Source organism: Equus przewalskii, chromosome 21 (assembly GCF_037783145.1).
Source record: "Equus przewalskii isolate Varuska chromosome 21, EquPr2, whole genome shotgun sequence".
NCBI classification, from domain to species: Eukaryota; Metazoa; Chordata; class Mammalia; order Perissodactyla; family Equidae; genus Equus; species Equus przewalskii.
In genome coordinates, this window is record NC_091851.1 from 10,418,926 (window position 1) to 10,439,741 (window position 20,816).

Consider the following 20,816-nt stretch of genomic DNA (forward strand, 5'->3'; position numbering starts at 1 on the left):
TTTCTATCAAAACATGAAAGGATATGACAATCCACTTTTGGTTGGTTGGTTTACGAAATAGATTCACACTAAATCACCTTAAACAGTTATTTTAATTTAAAGCTTATCATCTCTAATTATGTGATGAGAAGCTTTCTTCATCAAGAAATTTCTATTTCCTCTAATCAGGTTTAGAAATGTTTCTAGGCCTGAGGGGTTTGGAAAAATCATAGCAAGTCTACTCAATCAATCTCTGAAGACAGTAATGACATCTTTTAGAATGACTTTTCTATTGAAGAGAGTTAGAAGGGAGCAATCAGTCTCTCCAGATGACTTCCTGTTGGAAGCCTTGGCTCGCAAAGTCCTGGGGGGGAGGGCGGGGGGGAGAGGAAGGTAGAAATTAATATTTATTAAGCATCTACCATGGTCCAGGCACTTCACACCCTTTATCTTATTTAATACTAATAGCCACCTGAAGTGAGTGACATTTGCATTTTTTTTAAATGAACGTTCAGAGAGGTGAAGCATATCCAACAAATTCCCCCGGCCAGTAAAAGGGCAAGGTAAGGATCCAAATTATACCTGTCAGACACCAATACCCTATACCATCACTGTACCATGCTGACTCCATGTTTCCTCTACCCTGCTGCCCTGACGGCCTAAGGGTCCTCTTTCCAGATCCTCCAGCCCTAATGGAGTGTAGTCCATGTCCTACCTTCTCTAACCTTGATCTACCCTAGGCCTCGCAAATGCACATTCTCTCACTTCTGCCTCATATGGCACTATTTCAATTGAGGGCTAGTAGTAGAGGTAGTGTTGTATCTTTTCCCTCTTATCTGGAATGTTCTAGCTCTCCTATTACACCTAACTCTGCATTTCAAGATTCAGATGGAGTAGTATGTCTTAGAAAATAGGCTCCTTGTTAACTGAGGTCCTTTTTTGGAGGGGGTCGGGGGGGTGGCGTGACCTATTCAGGTAACAACTAAAAATTTTACATTCCTAGCTTGTGTCAATCAAGATGAGTTTATACAAACTCAATTAAAAGAGAGAGAGAGAGTGCCAAAACCTTTCCACAACACCATCAATACCCAGAGTGTCCTATCTTTCATATGAGAAGTTGTTTCTGAACTGTGTAATTAATGGGTTACTTGATCCTCTTGATACTTACCACAGTCAGTGTATTAAAGCCAGCTCTCCCGAGCAAATGTCCTAGGTCATTGACAGCAGTGAAAGGAGAAACATGTGGAGAAAATCCTCCTTCCCTTTCTGTTTCTGCTAACTGTAATGAACACCGAAGTTCATAGAGTGTGTCACCTCCAAACATTGCGCCAAGGAACACTCCATCTGGTTTTAAAACATAACGAATCTGTAATAAATACAAGACAACAAAACTATTCAAAATTTTATATACAAAAATGTTAATCGAATAAATATATGGTGTCGCAATCAATACTTTATGATTACCATTCTTATTTTGTCAAATTAATAATCAGATAATTTAATAAATAACATCTAAGGCAACAAACTATCAGAAAGTTGATGCAGTATAACATTATTGTAAAGATACAATACATTCATTGATAGTATTGATATCAATAAAATATGTTATGTTTTCAAATTTTCTAATAGACAAATTTTATAATCAGAAAAATACTGCAATTGTAAAGTATGGTAGACTGCAAAAATCATAACCTTCCCTGTATCTGTGCCCTTTGAAATGTCACTTTGTAACAACTCCCATCAAGAGATGGAGTCTACTTCCCCCTCCCTGAATCTGGGCTAGCCTTGTGACTAGCTTTGGCCAAAAGAATGCAGTGAAAGTGACAGTGTGTTAGTGGCAAGCTAAGGTCTCAAAGAGCCTTGCATGCTTCCACCTGTTCTCCTGGAGCCCTGTCAGGCCACCATGTTGTGAACAAGCCTGAGCTAGCCTGGTGAAGGATGAGGGACATGAGGAGCAGAGAGGAGCCAGGGATCCTGGCTGAGGCCATCTTTGACCAGCCAGGTCCAAGACAATCTAGCAGCAGATCACAGACACATGGGTGAGCCAAGCCAGACCCAGAAGAATTTCCTAACTAAGTCTTACCCAAATTCCCAAACTACAAAATCGTGAGCTAAATGAATTGTTGTTTTAAATCACTAAGTTATGGTGTCTTATTACACAGAAAAAGCTAATTTTTAGAGAAACCATTATAATTCACAACATTAACCTAGCAACACACTAGTTTTTTTTTTTTTAAGGAGAAGTATCTAACTTATTTTCCAGCTTTAAAACAAAAACAATTTGTAATTGATAACTTCAGCAAAATAGTGGCCAGAGTGAATTTGAGAACCACAATGTTTGTTCACTAACTCTCTTAGACTACAATCTGTAACTAGTTTGACTGTGACTATTCCCAACAATGAGGAATGTTACAGGAAAAGGTGGATTCTAAAGCAAACCAGAATCCAAATCAGAGTAGGCGCTTCTAATCAAAGCATCCATCTTGAATTTATATTTAATATATTATGAAGTAATTACAAAACAGTATATAAGCAAATCAACTGTAAAATCTTTGGTTTCTTCCCTTCTGCCCCTGTAGTCTTACTTCCCTCTCTTGTCACCAAAGTCTAATATAGAGACTAAGATTTAGTCCTCAACTCTCTGCAGCTTCTCTCTAACTCGGGGAGTTTATCAATTCCCCTGGATTTCAAAAGGATGACTTTCCAATCTCTATCTTTAGCGCGGACATCTTTCCAGAACTCTAAACTCATGTTCAACCGCCTATGTCATGGACATTTGTCTCTTGGCAAATAGATCCCCCCAACAGATCCAACACACACAACACTTATTCTCAAACTAACTCCTCTTTCCAATTGCTATATTTGTTAATTACCATTTTCTATTCCCTTTATCTCTTCTACTCCCTCTACCATTCTTTCTACTACTATTACTAATTATTCTCCCAGTCATCCAGACTCAAAACTTTAAGGTGAGCCTTGACTCCTCCCTCTCTTTGATCTTCAGCTCTAACCAGCCACAAAATTGTTGATTCTTCCTTTGCAGAGTCGTAACTATCCCTACCTTCCTTTTAACGCCTACCATTGCCACCTAGATTTAGTTTATCTCATGACTGGACCACTGAAAGTAGTCTCTTCAATTTAACCAACTTCTTCTGGAATCAGTTTTCTAATCAGCAAAATGAAGATATCTTGCAGGGTTATTTAACACATATATAAAACAGAGCACAATGACTGGCAAATAGTATGTGCTTAAGATATGGTAGTTATTACACTGCCCACTAGCTTTTTAATCATGTCACTTTCCTCTTTCAAATTTTCCAGGAGCTCTGAATTGCATCAAGAATAAACTCTGAATTCCTAAGCGTTACCCAAGTCCTCCTAAATTTGGTTCCAATATGCCTCATCTCTCAGCACTAAGCTAATTCTCCAACAGGCTTCCTCTTTGTCCTTTCATGCTCCTGAAGCTCTTGTACCTCCCCATCTATACTCTGATTCTGCCTTCCTGGAACGCCTTCTCTTTCCAAATCTGACCTGTCCTCTAAGGCCCTGTTCAAGTACTTCCTTCCTCTTGAAGCTTTCCTAGGCCATTCCAAGCCACAGTATCTCCTTCCTTCCTCTGAACACAATTTTTTACCTACTCCTTACCTGCCTTATCACCTGATAAAAGTTAACCAACAAACATTACCTAGCATTCTCTAAGTATAATGCATGGAGAAGATACAAATATAAACAAATAAGTTCTTACCCACAAAAAATTTATAGGCAATAAAGGAAGAAAAGAAACACATATAGAAAATGTCTTCTAATATCATTTTGTACAAGTTATTAAAGTTTTCACAAATAGATAAAACATCTCTATAATTAGATTTTTTGAATTCCCAGGAAGGAGGGAATCAATCATTGTACTTCCTAATATGCCAAAGGCTAGCAAGTGTACCTGGCCCACAGAAGATAATAAATACTGGATTTGCTTCCATTTTCTACTGTCAGAACTATAAAACAGAAACATCTATAACTTTCTGTATAAAAACTGAAACAAATGCTAAGTTCCTAATAATAAATAAAATAACACAGGCTATTACAATCAACATTAAGGTTCTTACCTGTTCAAGTGCTCTAGGAAGATCATTCACCCAGTGCAAACTACAATATGAAAACACATTTGTTTTAGCTTAATTCGTTTAATTAATCACTATAATTGCCTCTAGTATAATGACAAGCTACAAAAAAGGTGTTAATTTTGAAGCCTGAAATTACATATCAAAATTCACTGACTGGTTTCATACAAGTTTTAAAATAAAAAATTTTGGGGGCCGGCCCTGTGGCCGAGTGGTGGGGCTCACGTGCTCCGCCTCAGCAGTCTGAGGTTTCGCCGGTTCAGGTCCTGGGCGTGGACATGGCACCGCTCATCAGGCCAGGTGAGGCGGCATCCCACATTGCCAGAACTAGAAGTACCCACAGCTAAAAATATACAACTACGTACTAGGGGGGCTTTGGGGAGAAAAAGGAAAAATAAAAATAAAATCTTTAAAATGAAAAATTTTCCTAGGGGAAAACCCTCTTTCTGTGACACTACAAAATGTGACAGTAAATCACTTTGTTGATATAATTATCTGTCCAGTTATTCTTCACTGAATAAACTAAAAGTCAGTTTCTCCAAAGAAGACATACAAATGGCCAAAACGCACATGAAAAGGTGATTAATATCACCAATCATTAGGGAAAAGCAAATCAAAACCACAATGAACTATCACCTTATACCTATTAGGATATCATATTATCAAAAAGACGGGAGATAATAAATGCTGGTGAGGATGTAGAGAAAAGGCAACTCCTGTGCACTGCTGATGGGCACATAAACTGTTATAGCCACTATGGAAAACGGTACGGAGGTTCCTCAAAAAATTAAAAATTGAACTGCCATTTAATCCAACAATCCCACTACTGGATATATATCTGAAGGAAGTGAAAACACTATCTCAAAGAGCTATCTGCACCCCCATGTTCACTGCAGCATTATTCACAACAGCCGAGAAAGACATGGAAACAACCTAAGTGTCTATCAATGGATGAATGGATAAAGAAGATGTGGTATATATCTACAATGGAATATTATTCAGCCATAAAAACGGAAGGAAATCCTGCATTTTTGTGACAACATGAATGGACCTTGAGGGAATTATACTAAGTGAAATAAGTCAGATAAATAAAGACAAATACTGTATGTTCTCGCTTACATGCAAAATCTAAAAAAGGCTGAATTCACAGAAAGAGAAGAATAGAATGGAGGCTGCCAGGGGCTGGGAGAGGGGGGAAATGGTGAGATGTTGGTCAACGGGTTCAAACTCCTAGCTATAAGAAAAATATTTGGGAATCTAATGCCCAGCATGATGACTATAATTAACAATACTGTATCAATAACTTGAAAGTTTTTAAAAGAGTCGATCTTAAATGTTATCTCTACAGACATATACAAAATATCGTAATTATTGAAGGGATGGAGATGTTAACTAACCTTACTGTGGTAATCATTCTGCAATATATACATGTATGTATAATCATCACATTGTATACCTTAAACTTACATATGCTATATATCAATAATATCTCAATAAAGCTAGGGAAAAAAAATAAAGTGAAAGTCGTTCCTATCTGACATCTCATCTAAACAGTGCTACTCTGAGACTTTACTGAAAGAAAGTAATAAAAATAAGCACTTGATGACATGTTCAAGGAAGTTCATTAATTAAATCAAACAATTAAGCTAGAGATATATACTAGCATTCTAAGCCCTACTTTCCTGGAAAGAAATAAAATTTATCATCACACATTATTTTTCCAAGGCAAATAGTATTATTCATCAAAAACTTAATAAGTTTTCTGATAAATATCCCATATTTTTTAAGATCATAAAACAAAAACAACCCAGAGCTCCATGTACTTAAAATTTAATTTAAGGAACTTCTTGCATTGTCTTTTGACCCTACTGACCTTGTCCCAGTGTGTGGTGATACGCAAGAATATGATGGCAAGAATCATATTCTGAGTCTCTATAGAGTGTGGTCACACTTTCCTGGTAGAGTTGGCATCATCTTATGTTGACTTTCAGGATAGTACTGAAGACCCATTTCACACTGTACTGTGTTAAATTCAAATGTATCTTTCATAAGGCTTTCTAACAATTATTAGATATTTTAAAAATTAAGGAGGTCATATTATAAACTCTATCATACTTGTGGAGAAAATGAAAGCAATGGAATCAGTTACTTGCCAATAGCAAGCAGATGAGCTAAAGTTAAAACTCGAGTTCTGACTCCCTGCGCAGAGCTCTTGCCCTCAGACCAAGGCTCTGTAATGTTTTTCATTTCATGACAGAATCTGAACACTTTTCTAATTTTGTTCAGCACATGTCAAAAAGCAGGGAAGAAATTACAAACTCACTGAAGAAAGCAGCAAGGGTGACCAACTCCCAGTTCGCCTGGGACTGAGGGGTTTCCTGGCACACAGGCCTTTCACCACTAACACTGGCGAGGTCTTGGGCAAACTGTGATGACTGGTCACCCTAAAATCAGCTATCAAAACGGCTGTACTGACAAGGAGAGCATGTTAAATCTTTGAAAGAAAATTTATCTGACTATAATAAGAAGAAATAAGGTACTGCATAGAATATTTTATTTTCTCTATTAGATGCTGAGTTCTTTGAGGACAGGATCCCTGTCTGAACTGATTTTGTACTCCCCCAAAGCACCTAGTTCAGTGCCTTGCATATTATAATCTATCCAATAAATATTTATAATATGTTTGTGTAATAAATGTGGAGGGACATGGTAGGAAGCACAGAGGGAAAAAAGTAACTTTGAGGACTACATTTCTGTGTAGAAAAAGAATTTTAGTTGAAAGAAATACTAGCTTTTCCTTATTTGGAAGAACAAGCTTATAAAGGGTGCTCTAACATTTGAATATTGGAGCCAGTATACTCTTTCAAACTCCTGCCCACATCAATATCAATTCCAGGATACCAAGTTGCATCAGGGAGGAAAACCCTTCTATCACAGATGAGCTTTTGCAAATTGAGGAAAGTTGGAAAAAAAAGTTGACGTGCTGTATCATATTATCTCCACTAGGGAGCATATAATCCAAAATTCTTTAGCAGAGAAATCTTATTGCTTATAAACCAACATAAGTGGGTTTGTGACTTTAAAAAAAAGTTAAGAATTTACTCCATTATCTATTTTCTTTACCTTATAATACTAAAACTTTAAAGCATAAATTATCTATTTATAACACATATATTTTTTAAAGTACAAATGGATTACCAACCTTAAACTGCTAACCACCAGGTCAAATGTATTTTCTCGGAAGGGAAGGAATTCTTCATCAGCTAAAACACTGACAGTAGGAATTTCTGTTTCTAAGGTATTTTTCTAATGGTTAAAAAATAAAAGTTCAAAAACACATTTATATAGAATCTCAGTTACTAATGCAATCATTGTTAAATTTAAGTAATGTTACATTTACTTGGCAGTTTCTATCCCTTCAAAAAAAATTAACCAAACAAAAGAGCCACACAGAAACTCAAAAAATATTTCTGAAATGACACTAAAGACCAGCCATGAAAACTGTCTAGCTGGTTGGAAAAACATAAATAGGACACCTATCTCACACCAAAACAAATCTCAAAAGGCTGAAAGCTTCAGTGGAATAATTGAAGCCATAAAAGTACTAGATGAAAATCTGGGTCAACGTTGTTATACTCAAATAAAAACACCTAAGTAAACATGGCTTAAAAGATAGAAACTGAAAAGGAAAAGATTGATATATTTGACGATAAACTAATCAAAAACTTCTAAAAAGCAATAATAAGTGTAAACAAAACATTGGGAAAAATATTTATAACATACATGATGAAAAATTAATATCTCTAAAAAAACAAGCTCTTACAAACCAAAGAGGCAAAGAGAAGGAGAAAAAGGTACTTTCATCGAATATTGTCATTCAGTCTTTCTAAGAGCAGTCTGGAGATGTGTATCAAAAATTTAAAGATGAACATCAACGAATCCATAAATTCCACTACTAGGAATTTATTCTCAGGGAGAAAAACAAATCAAACATACAGAGTTGCTTTATATAAGAATGTTCATCACAGTGTTGGTTATTGAGAAAATAAAAATAGAACCGTTCAATAGAAACTTAGCCAAATACATCATGGAATAAATAAATCATATATTGGAATACTACATAGCCCTTTAAAAAGATGGTATGTGCGTGTATATAAAAGGACGATGTTCTGTGAAAAACATGGCACATTAGCATAACACCATTTCTACAAAATTGTGTGTTGGGGAGATAGATATTCACCTACAAAGGGGGAGACCAAAATGTCACCAGTGGTTGCCTCTGAGTGGTGGGACTAGGGGTGATATTTTCTTCTTCCTTTGTATTTCCTATGTTGTTTAATTCTTCTTTATATGTGTTATATTTATAAACAGGAAAAAAAACCAAACAATGCTATTTCGAAGTTGAAGGAAATAAAAAACAAAGAACTAAAAATCAAACCAAGAGATCAGAAACCATGTGTTAAAAAGCTACCTACCAAAGCATTTTCTGCAATGTCTGCTTGGAAAAACTTTCCAACGGTTTCCTGTAATGAAATAAAGTTGATCAGATAATACAAAAACAAACAAACAAAAACCCACTAACAAATAAAACAGAATGACTGTTGAAACTGCTAAAGGAGAAAGTGATAATTATAAGCTAATTTTCAGCTTTGTAAGGGTATTTTGCTGCATAAAACCAGTATGGTACACAATTACTTTTAATAACACATATTAAGTTACACAGATTTAAATACATGCAACTAACCCTATGTTTAATAAAATAGAGAACACAAGTATGAATAATCAACATCCTTCATTTACTTCACTGGGTTAAGGCTTACGTGTTACCTTTGCCATGGCATAAAATGCTGAGAGCTAGTCCCCACTCTTGTGCCATAAAAGACTTGGAATGGTTTTCTCACCTTTCACTTGTTCATTCAAAGAGTTTACAAAGAATAAAGAAAGACTTAATAAACAGTTACTTAAGAGGGGCCTAACTGGTTTCATTTTCCCTGTTTCACCTATTCTCCCTTCCTTTCCAGAGGAAAGAGTATTGCACTATTTCTTTCCCAGATTAACACCTTCCACTATGCACTTTTTTATCCAGGATCCTGCTCCCTCCATCACCATCTCTACCTATCTTCAATCTTCATCTTCTGTGTTTCTTTCCCTCTCACCTTAAAACAGGCATAAGCCTCCCAATTTTGAAAAATTTCCTCACCTCTAATGGTCTTGTGGTTGTTTTGTTTGCAATCCACAACTCTACTTCTCACTAATGTTTTTCTCCCCAATTCTTGGTAATCTATTTCCACTTTCACTGCTCGGATTACCAATAAACTAATCACCAACCACAACAGTCTGTCTGCTACCAGTCTTACTTCACTGACCTCTTTGAAGCAGAGCACTGCTGACGGTCTACTAGAAACTTCTTCAGCACTTTCTTTGAGTACCTTCTCTGTTAGAGAAACCAATCCTTTGCACTTCATCCACACCTCCTTCTTAAGGAACTTCCCTGCCCACAACTTGGAAAGGGTACTGTACCATTACCTGGGTACCCTACCATTACCTGAACACTGCTGATTACCTAAGGGCAACTGGTGTGCAGGTAAATGTTTAACTTTGGGTCTCAAAAAAAAGGTGCCCAATTTCCACAGTGCAACCACTCCAAGAATGGCAGATTTCATGCCACCAACATGATGTTGCTGAAAGTAGAGCTGGGAAAAAATGTGCACAATTGGCTCTCATGAGCTAATTCCAGCATACCAGTGGGAGGGGTGAAAAAATAGGCCAATCCAGACTATCTACCCCTGTCTCTGACTTGAAAATTTAAATAAGAGACAGAGACAGGGGCAGAGGTTCCTGGAGTTGGAAGAGTATGTAGACTTCAGGGTGCAGGCAGTGGTATGCTGGTAAATTTTTAATAGCGGGCTTTTGGTAAGGGACTGCTTTGTAGCATTTGTCAATTTCTGTGGCATAAACACTCCACCATGGCTGATTTCAAGTTATCAACATGACATCACTGAATACAGAGTTGGGAAGAGATACTAACAATCAGCTTTCATGAGCTGCTATAAGCTAGCCTCAGCACACCACTGGGTGTAGGATACTCATATTGGGGCCACATGCCCTGATGAATACCAGTGATAGTCTGCAGAGAGAAAAAAGAAAGAAGGCGGGGCCGGCCCCGTGGCCAAGCGGCTAAGTTTGTGCGCTCCACTTCAGCGGCCCAGGGTTTCGCCAGTTCAGATCCTGGGCACAGACATGGCACCACTCATCAGGCCACGCTGAGGCAGCATCCCGCGTGCCACAACTAGAAAGACCCACAACTAAAATATACAACTATGTACCGGGGGAATTTGGGGAGAAAAAGCAGAAAAAAAAAAAAGAAGAAGATTGGCAACAGTTGTTAGCTCAGGTGCCAATCTTTAAAAAAAAATTAAAAAAAGAAAGAAGGCAACCATGCAGCATCTAGTAATCCCAGAGAGCAAGTGAACAGGAGGGCCTTCATTCTGTTTCAAACAGGCCTTGTGAGGCTGGCTGTACTTTCAGATCCTTGAGTGACATAAGAGCCTCTAAGTAACAAATGTCCCTGTATTTAAACTGGCTTCAGTGGATTTCTGCTTCTCACAGTCAAAAGATACCACATTAAGGCACTTTCCATCTTGCTTACTATTCCCAGCATCTTTGTTGGCTCCTCCTCATTCTTCTACCCCTAAATAAAATTGTGGACGGTTCTTTTCTATATTTTTGCCCCAGTTTACCTATTCCTGTGGCTTCTGCTGTCACCTCTGACAGAGGCTTCCAAATGAGAACAACAGCTTCCACTTTGCCAGACTTATCTCATCTCACTTAATCCTCTTGCCCACCTTCGGAGATACATATTACTGCTCACATTTTACAGAAACTGAGGTCTGGAGAAGTTGGGTAACTGGTCTAAGGGTATATAGACAGCACGTGGCAGAGCTGAATTTTGAATCCCGATCTGCCCAACTTGAGTCAATGCTCTTAACCTCAACACCCAATTCCAGTTCCACATTTCCAACTACCTGCCGGACATTAACAGTAATATAGTCCACTGTCACCTCAAACGCAACATATCCAAAATAGGAATACCACTTGCTCCTTGCCACCACATCCCCTGACTTTTTCCAGTCACTGAAGTAATAACTTCAAAGTTACCACGCATTTATTTACGCAATATTCATTTAATAAATCTTCACTGTGTGTTCTAGCTACTGGAAATTTAGTAGTGAACAAAAATGAGCAAGTCTGTGGAGCTTATATTCCAGTAGGAGAAGACAGACACCAAATAAACAAACATACAGCAGGTGCTAATAAGTGCTTTGGAAACAAATAAAGCAACTAGCCAGTCAAGAGTGGGGGCCCTGTTTTATAGAATAGTCAGGGAAGGGATTTTTGATGAGGGGTCATTTAAGCAAAAACCTGAGAGGTGAGGCAGTAAGCCACACAGACATCTTGGGGAAGAACGTAGAGAACAAGTACAGTGCAAAGCCCTGGCCAGTCTGAGAGACAGCAAGGAGGCCAGGGTTGCTAAAAAGTAGGGAATGAGGGGAAGGAGATAAGGTCAAAGACATCATGGAGAGTCAGATCATTGAGGGCTTTATGGATTAGGACCCTGGATTATTATCAAATTATTAGACGACAACTGCCAAGAGTTCTGAGCAGAGGACTGACAACCAACTGACACGTTTTAAAAGGATTAGTTTGTTATGAGAACAAACTGTCAGAACAAGAATAGAAGGGAGGCCAATAAGGAGGCTACTGCAAAATGGACCAATATGGTAATACCGAAAGTAGTAGAATTATGGATCTATTTTGAAATCCAAATAAGATTTGCTGATGGATTTGATGTTGGAGGGGAGGACACAAGAGGAATCAATGACTAAGTTTTCTGGCCTGAGCAACCAGAAGAATGGGTTTGCTCTGCCCACCATATCTGATCAGTCATCAAGTTCTATGGGTTCTATTACGTCTCTTTATACATCCCTTCCTTTATATCCTGCTGCCTCTACGTGGGTGGCAGGCCTTTCTCTTTCATGCCTGCACTACCTTTAATACAGCCTCCTAATTGGTCTGTATCTTTATCTTCTCTCTTCTTCAATCCTTCTTGCATACTATCCCCAAATAAATCTTTCCAAAACATCACTATATCACACGCTACCGCATTCTACCTCTGTGCCTTTCCTACTGCTATGCCCTAACTTCCACTGCCTATGAAACACCAACTCAGTTCCTTTCAAATCCCAGGTCAGATTCTGTGCCCTTTCAGAAGCCTTTGACACGTGCCCCCCTACTGATTTTCCCTTTCCCTTAACTCCTGTTGCAGTTTAATGACTGTACCGTTTCTGTGTCATTTACTATTATCAATAACAGTGTTTTAGGAGACTCACACAACCCCTCTCCCCCCGCCCTGGCCCAAGAGTATGTATTTTCTAAGTAGATTTTAAATAGGAAGCCCACTTTAATCTGTGTCCATCACAGCATAGTATATATAGGGACTAAAACAATAAATGGTCTTTATGGTCTGAACTAGAAAATGCAAAATAAAACAGTATAAGCATTAATAAAGGCTACCTATATTTAATCACACAGAAAGATTTCTAACCAACTGATGAAATTAATATTTTTCTTAGCTAGAAAATTAGCTTAATCCATGTTCCAAATGAATGTTAATCTGATTTTAATTGTGAATTATCAAAAACATCTTAAGAGGCCAGCCCCAGTTGCCTAGTGGTTAAGTTCAGTGCACTCCACTTCAGCAGCCCAGGTTTGGTTCCCAGGTGCAGACGTTCACCACCTGTCTCAGTGGCCATGCTGTGGCGGCAGCTCACATACAAAAAGAGGAAGATTGGCAACAGTTGTTAACTCAGGGCAAATCTTCCTCAGCAAAAAACAAAATCACATTTGAACAAAGTGGGAATTAAGAGCAATGTATCTTAAATAGACTTAAAGAAACTATCAGTAGGAACCACTGTATAATATGGATTCAAAAGAAAGAAAAATCACTTTAAGAAAAAAATAGTTAAAAGGGGACACAAAACAACCATTGGTTCAACCACTTAATTGATTAAGAATTGCATAAGAAAATTTGTCCTTAAAATTAGCCAATTTTATTTTTCAAAGTAAATTAAGTCATCAAATAAATATACCTTATTCAAATGTTGTGCTATGTAACCTCTTCCACAACCGAGATCCAAAGCAAGGGGGAAATCTCTAAAAAATACACACAGAAGTTAAGTTTTGTCTGTAATAATACAGTCCATAAAATAATTATTAAGAAGTAATGTTTTTTAAGTAAAAACATTTTAGTGAACACAACTTTCAGAAAGTTCTATAATCCACTTTTTCTGTCTCATCTTACAAGCTGTATCTACCAGAGAACATACCAGACAGAGCAAGTATGTCTCATGTCCAGCCATTCACAAGACCTCACAGTCAACTGGCTTTCCATCAGATTGCTCCATGACATGAATTCAAAGAACAGGTTTAGTGGGGGTATTTTGATCTGATAATATATCCAGATAAAGAACGAAAAGAAGCTAACGTAAATCAACATGAAAATATTCGTGATACTTATCAGGAACTTACTAATTATCCCCATTTCTCAAATTTACTGAGGCAGCAGATGACTTAGAAATCAGCATGTGAAATACCATGAAATATTAATACGTTAAACTCAAAACAATACAAAACACCAACTAAATAACAGCTAACTTTTACTGAAATCTTACTAGGTTCAAAGAGGTGTGCTAAGTGTTCAGAGTAAAGTAGGTCAACCCAAGTTCACGCAACTAAGTGGCAGTCAGAACCTGAATTCAGTCAGTTTGAATCCTGAACTGGAACTATTAACCCCTATGCTATGCTGTCTCCTCTAAATATATCATGTCATAAATCAGTACACACATCTAATTGTTTAAGAAACACACATCTATAGGTTTAAGAAAAATTTTTAACAAGAAAATTTAATTTTATCCACTAATAATATTTTTCCTATTGAACCAAGAGACTCTTTCCACTTTCTGCTAAAAACTTATGTCAAAAGTATAGAACACCAGTACACAGTTGGAGAACAGCTAGTGAGAAACAACCACTTATCTACCTAATGCCCTTTATCTTGATTGTGAACACAGTGTGACTTATGAAGTACACAGGCTTTGGAATCAAAGACATGAGTTAGAATTCTGGGCCTGCAATTTACTGGCTCTGTGACCATACACAGTGATTTAATATTACTGGATCTCAGTTTCACCATCTATAAAATGGAAAAGTTACTAACTTCCTCAGGGTGGTTGTGAGAATTTTATGAAATAATGCATGTAAAGTTTTTAGCACAGTACAAATACTCAACAAAAGTTAGTTAATGAGTTATTATTATCACTGATTATAACAGTATTAAGTGAGTCTCAGATACCACAAATTAAGACATTTAATAATCTGTGGGGCAAGTTCTAAAAAATCAACAAAAGATCAATATTGACAATATAAACTATTATTTCTAATAATAAAACATCAGTGCAAGAACATTTAGACTGGTATTTTTAATAATTAAATTCCTAAGAGTTAATGTTAGCTTAGGACATGCTGTTAGCCATAAGCATAGGTCTCTCTATAGACCTGTGTTTTGCTCAGTACTATGACATAAAAAGACTGTAAAATCCAAACTGTTTTGGAAAATTTAACGTTTCATTTATGATATTGAAAATGGCCTAAAAATCCAAGCAAATGAATGACTATAGAGAAGTAGCTATTTTTCAGATCTTTACAATAACAAAACTAACGAAACAAATGAAATGGAGTGATTATTTGAAACAATGAAGAATTTTTTTCTACCGTATGAAATTAATGCATCCCAAGACTCCTTTAAGTAGCAAGGATATATCTAAAATATGACTGAATTTGTGATTTTACAAAATTCCCCTTTTTATAGACAAATGTAATAAATTCACCCCATCTTGGCCTAATTTAATCTCTGTTTTTCAGACAAAAGAACACAGAAAGTGATTTGCTAACAAAATACAGCAATTCTATGGCAAACTCATTATTTAACTGTGGTTCCTGCCATGCAGCTATAAACTTCAATCTGTAGAGCTTTTGTTATGCTTAATACAGAGCAAGAAATCCATCATGGTTTTAATAAGACTTGATGAATGCAGTCTTTTCTCAAATCTGCCTCTATAGAATGGTCAGAGAACCCTTATTGCCATTAATAATATTTAAGCCAAAAATGGCCAAAGTTTCATATAACCTGATTGGGGAACAAATCTAGGTAGACTTTCTTCTCCATTTAGATGGTAAAAGATTCCATTAATTTTAGTTAAACTTTTAAAGCTAGATTCAGTAAATCTTAAAAATTCATGTGTAGTTAATTCTTTATCTCCATTTTTGGAGCAATCTTTCCATTACTGGCTTTTGGCCAAATCAAGTGGATCAGACATCCAGGCTCAGATAGAAGCTATGAGTTGTGTTTCCATTCATTCTCTTTTTAGGCAAAAGTGAAGAAAAGAACACTTCCTCTCCCAGACAGAAAAAAGCAGAGACTTAGAGAGTGATTAAAATCACTAATCCTGATAATAAATTCCTCCAGATTCCACCATTCCAGATATCAAGCTTTCAGCATTCAGTCTCTCAAGTCTCCAGTCAAAAGTTAACTGTGTTTTATTATGCTAATCATCACTTACCTGGCTATGTCATATACACGATCTGCGATCCGACTTCCAACCTGAAGGATTACAGGAGGCAATGATGGAGACAAGTTGAGTAGGTTTAACAGAGAAGTAATACTCTTTTTCCAGTATTCAACAATCCATAGGTTACTTATGTTTCAACATGTTGGTAAGTACTCCCCTTTATCCCTGTTTCAATTTATCTACAGCAGCTTTCTTTTCAAATTCTGAATAGAAACATAATAAATTAAAATCCCAGGAAACAAATTGACTTCAGAAGTCAGTTTAATGAATTCAAGACTAAACATTCCTTATATACATATATTTTTGTGGTATAAGGTTGCAAGGACGAAAAGCAATTGGAGCATAAAAGACACATTATTGCCCATAGATATTAGCATGAGGAATATGAAAGTGAAAAATTATTTAGTTAGCTGGGGTTTATTACAGATGACTGTATAAGCTGTCACGTAATAAAAATTCTATTATTTGATGACTATTAACAAATTTTGTGTAACTCCTAAACAGGTAAAGAATTTTTCTGAGCAATGTCTGTAAATTAGAAAAAGTCAGCCAAATCTGAAGAAACCGCACTTCCTGCCTCCCTCCCCAATCCCATCCCAATCTAAAAAATGTCCTAAGGTAGGTGCCTCCTTTTGGTGGGCTAGCTTCATCTGGCAGGAATAAAGATGTGGGAGCCAAATATCCCCCACATTCTACTTATTCCCTCATAAACACCCCAGAGTTTCTATTAGAACTTGAAAGTTTAGGACATGTGTATCTGCTTTTTAGGAGAGGGAGGTTGAAGGGAGGAGGTACAGCAGAAGTCTTTCCCCAGAGGAGTCCACTTTGTACGTCATTCCTAACATGAATGTCTTTCGTTTATCATAAAACGAACTCTCAAATACTTTATCTCATTTATTCTAGTCCTGCACCCTGGTGAGGCCTCAGTCCAGTTGCAATCTCTAGGTACTTTTCTTGGAGAAGAGTGGCTAGGAACACACATCTTCTAAGTACATGCCATTATGAACCCTGAGAACAAACACAGTCAATCACCTGATCAGGCCAGGGCTTGCAAAGAGCTCTGCCCAAAGGAGCTCAAAGTTTGTTGCTTTGGCCTGAAAGAGCTCATTATACTCAACTTCAATATTGCTCTATCCCTGAAGACACATTTACTTAGGCCTGAGCTCTGTGCTGCAGGTCCAGAGAGTAAAAACTCTCAGTCTCTAGCCCACCTGGGCAGCGAGGAAGAGGTCTTTCAAACCAACACAAATCAGAGATCTTAATTTATCTCAATTAATCTTCCTAAAACATAAACCAGATCCTATGACTCCACTGCTTAAAACCATTCAACAGCCTCACATTCCTCTAGAGCACTGCTGGCCAACAGAAAAACGAGAGCCACAAGTGTAATTTTAAATTTTCTAATAACCACTTTAAAAAAGTAAAAAGAAACAGGAGAAATTAATTTTAACATTTTATTTAACCCAACATATCAAAATATAATTTCAACATGTAATCAAGATAAAAATTATTAATGAAGTATTTTACATCCTTTTTTCACACTAAGTCACTGACATCCAGTGTATTTTACACTTACAGCACATCTCAGTTGGACTAGCCACATTTCAAGTACTGAACAGCCACATGTGGCCAGAGATTACCATACTAAAGGGACAGCTCAGAGAGAGAAAAAATCCAAAGTCCTTACTCCTTAAGGCCCTAATCACTTGGGCGCCCCCTGACCTCTCTCTCCCACTCCTTCCTTCACTGGAGGCCTCGGGGACTCTGCATTTCTCCTCCCCTTTGCCTGTAACGCTTCTCCCCCAAGATCTCAGCTTGGCCAATTCCTCATCACGGTGTGTGCTACAGTGGTCTTCCCGGACCACCGCAATCACTGCACGACTTCACTTTATTTCTTTAGCTGACATTACATTTCTCGTTCACTGTTTCGCCTCCCGCAAGAATGTAATCTCATGAGGGCAGCGGTCTACTTTGCTCTAGACACACTTGTAACTCAAGCAGTAACTGCTGAGTGAGTGAATGAATGAATGAATGCATACCACCTTAGAAATACCCGAGCCCAGCCCTTCACTGATTACAGTAGAGGCCCGGACAGCCTGGGCGGCTGCTCAAGGTCACACGGCGAGCTGGGGTCGGTCCGGGCCCGGCCGGAGCTGCTGGACCCGAGGCCAAGGCCGGCGCCGCCCTGCCCCGCTGCCCCGCGGCCTCACCTCCTCCTTCAGGTAGTCAAACTTCCTCGGCTCGGGCTGCCGGGCCGCCCAGTTCTTCTGTTTCCTCTTCAAATCCCGGTCGAAGATATTTACGGCTCTGGGTGAGGCGCTGCCCGGGGGAGAGACACCAGAGGCGACCTTCCTGAGGCCGAGGTTCTTGGCGGGAACCCCCGCCGCCGGAGGTCGCCGCCACAGCAGCCAGACTCGGGTCAGCCGCAGCATCTCCAGCGGCTACGCCACTCGCCGGAGCCCTTCTTGTGCGCATGCGCCGCCGCGGCGTCGGCGACTACTCCAGATTTCGCAGAGGGAAAAGAGAAGTAGTTTGGCCCAGTTCGCGTGCCATTACGGCGGAGCGACACGCGGAGGATTGTGGGTATGGGTCCCATGTGAGGCTCTGAGAGGGCTCCTCGGAGGTGAGTGGGGTTGGGTTCAAGAAGGGCCGTAGCGGGTACAGAACCGGTGTCTGATAGGGTCTCCTTCGGATTCGTGAGGGTGCGCCCTTCCTCCTTGCCTTTCCGGCTTCATCTTTCAGACTTGCTTGGTCCTCCTAGGGTCCTGTCGAGGGTCCTCAGCCCAGTAGCCGCGCGCTGAGGTTTGGGAATTGGGAAGGAGACCTTCGTTACGGAGGCAACTCGGTGTTCCCCGCGTTAGGGGGTGGGTAGAACGGGAGAGTGGCCTCCGGAGATGAGGGCGGGCGTCAGAGGTGAGGTCAGGTCGCCTTTCGCTCTTCAAATATCTGGCGTTTGTCCATTGCTTTCGTTCCCAACCTTTATATGCATTACCTCTAATAGTTGAATGAGGTGTTTCCTACCTCCTAAGGCTATTCAGAGGGTTAAATGCTTTAATATTTCTAAAATTCATGGAACAGTAACCCGCACATAGTAAGAGCTCGCCATCGTTAATACTAATGTTATCTTTTTAAGTGTGTAAGTGGATTATTGACATCTTTGATTTTTCTTGGTGTATAAAAAGTTGTTTTCAAATTTAAGGGAAAAATATAGCTTTATAGTCAAGGCTTTCTTTTGAAACAAAGCACCACTACCCTATTTGGTCAGTTCCTTTTTGCTCTTAATAATCAATTACTTTTGGCTCTTTGCAAAAGTCAAATCTAGAGATGCTAAACCATTAGCGACTATTTTCAAGGGAACGATAGTAATTATACACACACACACGTATTCTAATATGTTTTGGGGGTAATCAGCCTTAGTCACTGGTAGGGTAAGAAATTATGGAAAGAAGTGATCTTTATTAAAAAGAGTGAGAGACTTTACCTGGTTCTTAAAGGATGGTCAGACTTAAAGAGGGAATTTTGTGAGCTAAACCTGAATTGATTTTGGTCTATTTAGTTAGGAGACTAGTATTGTAGAACTAAAGGCTGTTTAAAGTAACATAAGGTTAAGATTAACAGAGAGAAGGGGGCCAGAATGTGAAGAAACAAATGAGACCCAGGCCTGGGATCTTTTGATTATATTAGCTTTTAATTTGTAACATATACAGGTATACAAAGAGAAAAAGCCGAATTCTAGGTGAGTGCAATTGGCTAGTAAGCATTTGCCCCCTCTATAAAGCCCTGGAATTCTGCTTGATTTTGCCTTGTTTATTTCTCCAAGAGGTCTGTAATCAAAAGAGGAGATTCTGTTAGGTTTTGTTTTTTTGCGTGTGACGCAGAATAAGTTTGGAAAATGAAATTACACTTGTTACCTTTATTTTATTTACGTTTAGCTTAGGATATATTGTGAATTAATATTTTTTCCTGAGGCACCTATTATACTACTAACCCTGCATTTTTATGAACGTTTGTTTTGTTTTTCAGTATTTGGCTTCTTCAAGCGTCTGTCCAGTCAGACATTTAAAAATGGCATCCAAACAAGAGATAATGAGTGACCAGCGGTTTAGGCGGGTTACAAAGGACCCAAGATTTTGGGAGATGCCAGAAAAAGAACGAAAAATCAAAATCGACAAGAGATTTCGAGCAATGTTTCATGACAAAAAGTTCAAGTTGAATTATGCTGTGGATAAAAGAGGACGCCCCATCAACCACAGCACTACAGAGGACTTGAAACGTTTTTATGACCTTTCAGATTCTGATTCAGATCTATCTGATGAAGATAACAAACTATTGAACCAAAAGAAAATGAAGAAAAGACCCCAAACTAAAAACAAAATAGAATCAAAAAATCTAGTTGAAGAAAAAAAGAAAGAAACTAAGAACATTAGTCGAAAGGATTCCAAAAATGAAAATGACTTAGAGAACTCTGACAGAATTCAGAAAATGAAAAACTCATGCAAGTCTAAGAAGATAGATTCAAAAATAAGTCCCAAGAAAGATAATGAAGAATTTACACAAAAAAGTGCAAAAGGGAAAAAAAACGTTGTTCGACATAGTACAGACGCGTGTCCCAAAGGAAAACTAAGGACAGTAGACTCAGGCACCTCTGAAATTGTGGAATCTCCCAAGATCAAGTTTTCTGAAACAAGAGGAGAAATGCAATCAGGTTGGTTGAAAGAAACTAGGGATTTTTTGGTATAACATTATTTATTTTCATAGTGTAATAGGAATGGTCAAATGCTTATTTGGAAGTATAAAGCTATGAAAGAAAAAATACCATATAATAATTAATAATTTTTGATTTGGTGCTGTAACGGCTAGAAGAGAAACAAATAAAATCTTGAATCTTGAGGCTAAACAATGATTTTGATTTGTACTGGGCACTAGTGAGAGCTATATTCTCTAACCACATGAAGTGTTATATGTTCTCACCACATGAAAAGAAGAAAAAGCTCTGAAAAAGATTAAGTAGAGTTGAGTACTCATCCATTCT

General features: G+C 38.2%; 2 protein-coding genes across 8 annotated transcripts in view; one reads left to right on the plus strand and one right to left on the minus strand.

The window, feature by feature from the left end:
- The window catches only part of NDUFAF5 (NADH:ubiquinone oxidoreductase complex assembly factor 5), a 31,925-nt gene extending 13,666 nt beyond the window's left edge, over positions 1 to 18,259 (minus strand). Inside the window, exons 1-7 of one of the 5 annotated variants that reach the window (XR_011530949.1) lie at positions 17,995 to 18,216; positions 15,776 to 15,816; positions 13,247 to 13,310; positions 8,573 to 8,620; positions 7,300 to 7,403; positions 4,083 to 4,122; positions 1,148 to 1,345 (exon numbers count right to left, since the gene is read on the minus strand). Coding sequence is in view for 4 of the 5 variants with exons in the window: in XM_008533716.2 (XP_008531938.2) it covers positions 1,148 to 1,345; positions 4,083 to 4,122; positions 7,300 to 7,403; positions 8,573 to 8,620; positions 13,247 to 13,310; positions 15,776 to 15,816; positions 17,995 to 18,216 (717 nt within the window). In the remaining variant the exon portion in view is untranslated. Of the gene's footprint in view, positions 1 to 1,147; positions 1,346 to 4,082; positions 4,123 to 7,299; positions 7,404 to 8,572; positions 8,637 to 13,242; positions 13,311 to 15,775; positions 15,817 to 17,994 lie in introns of all 5 variants that reach the window. The other 4 variants (XM_008533716.2, XM_070588799.1, XM_008533717.2 and 1 more) reach the window with 4 other exon arrangements.
- Positions 18,252 to 20,816, plus strand: part of ESF1 (ESF1 nucleolar pre-rRNA processing protein homolog) — a 59,012-nt gene continuing 56,447 nt past the window's right edge. Inside the window, exons 1-2 of one of the 3 annotated variants that reach the window (XM_008533718.2) lie at positions 18,252 to 18,407; positions 19,808 to 20,489. In XM_008533718.2, coding sequence (XP_008531940.1) covers positions 19,850 to 20,489 — 640 coding nt within the window. In that variant the 5' untranslated portion in view covers positions 18,252 to 18,407; positions 19,808 to 19,849. The other 2 variants (XM_008533719.2, XM_070588792.1) reach the window with 2 other exon arrangements.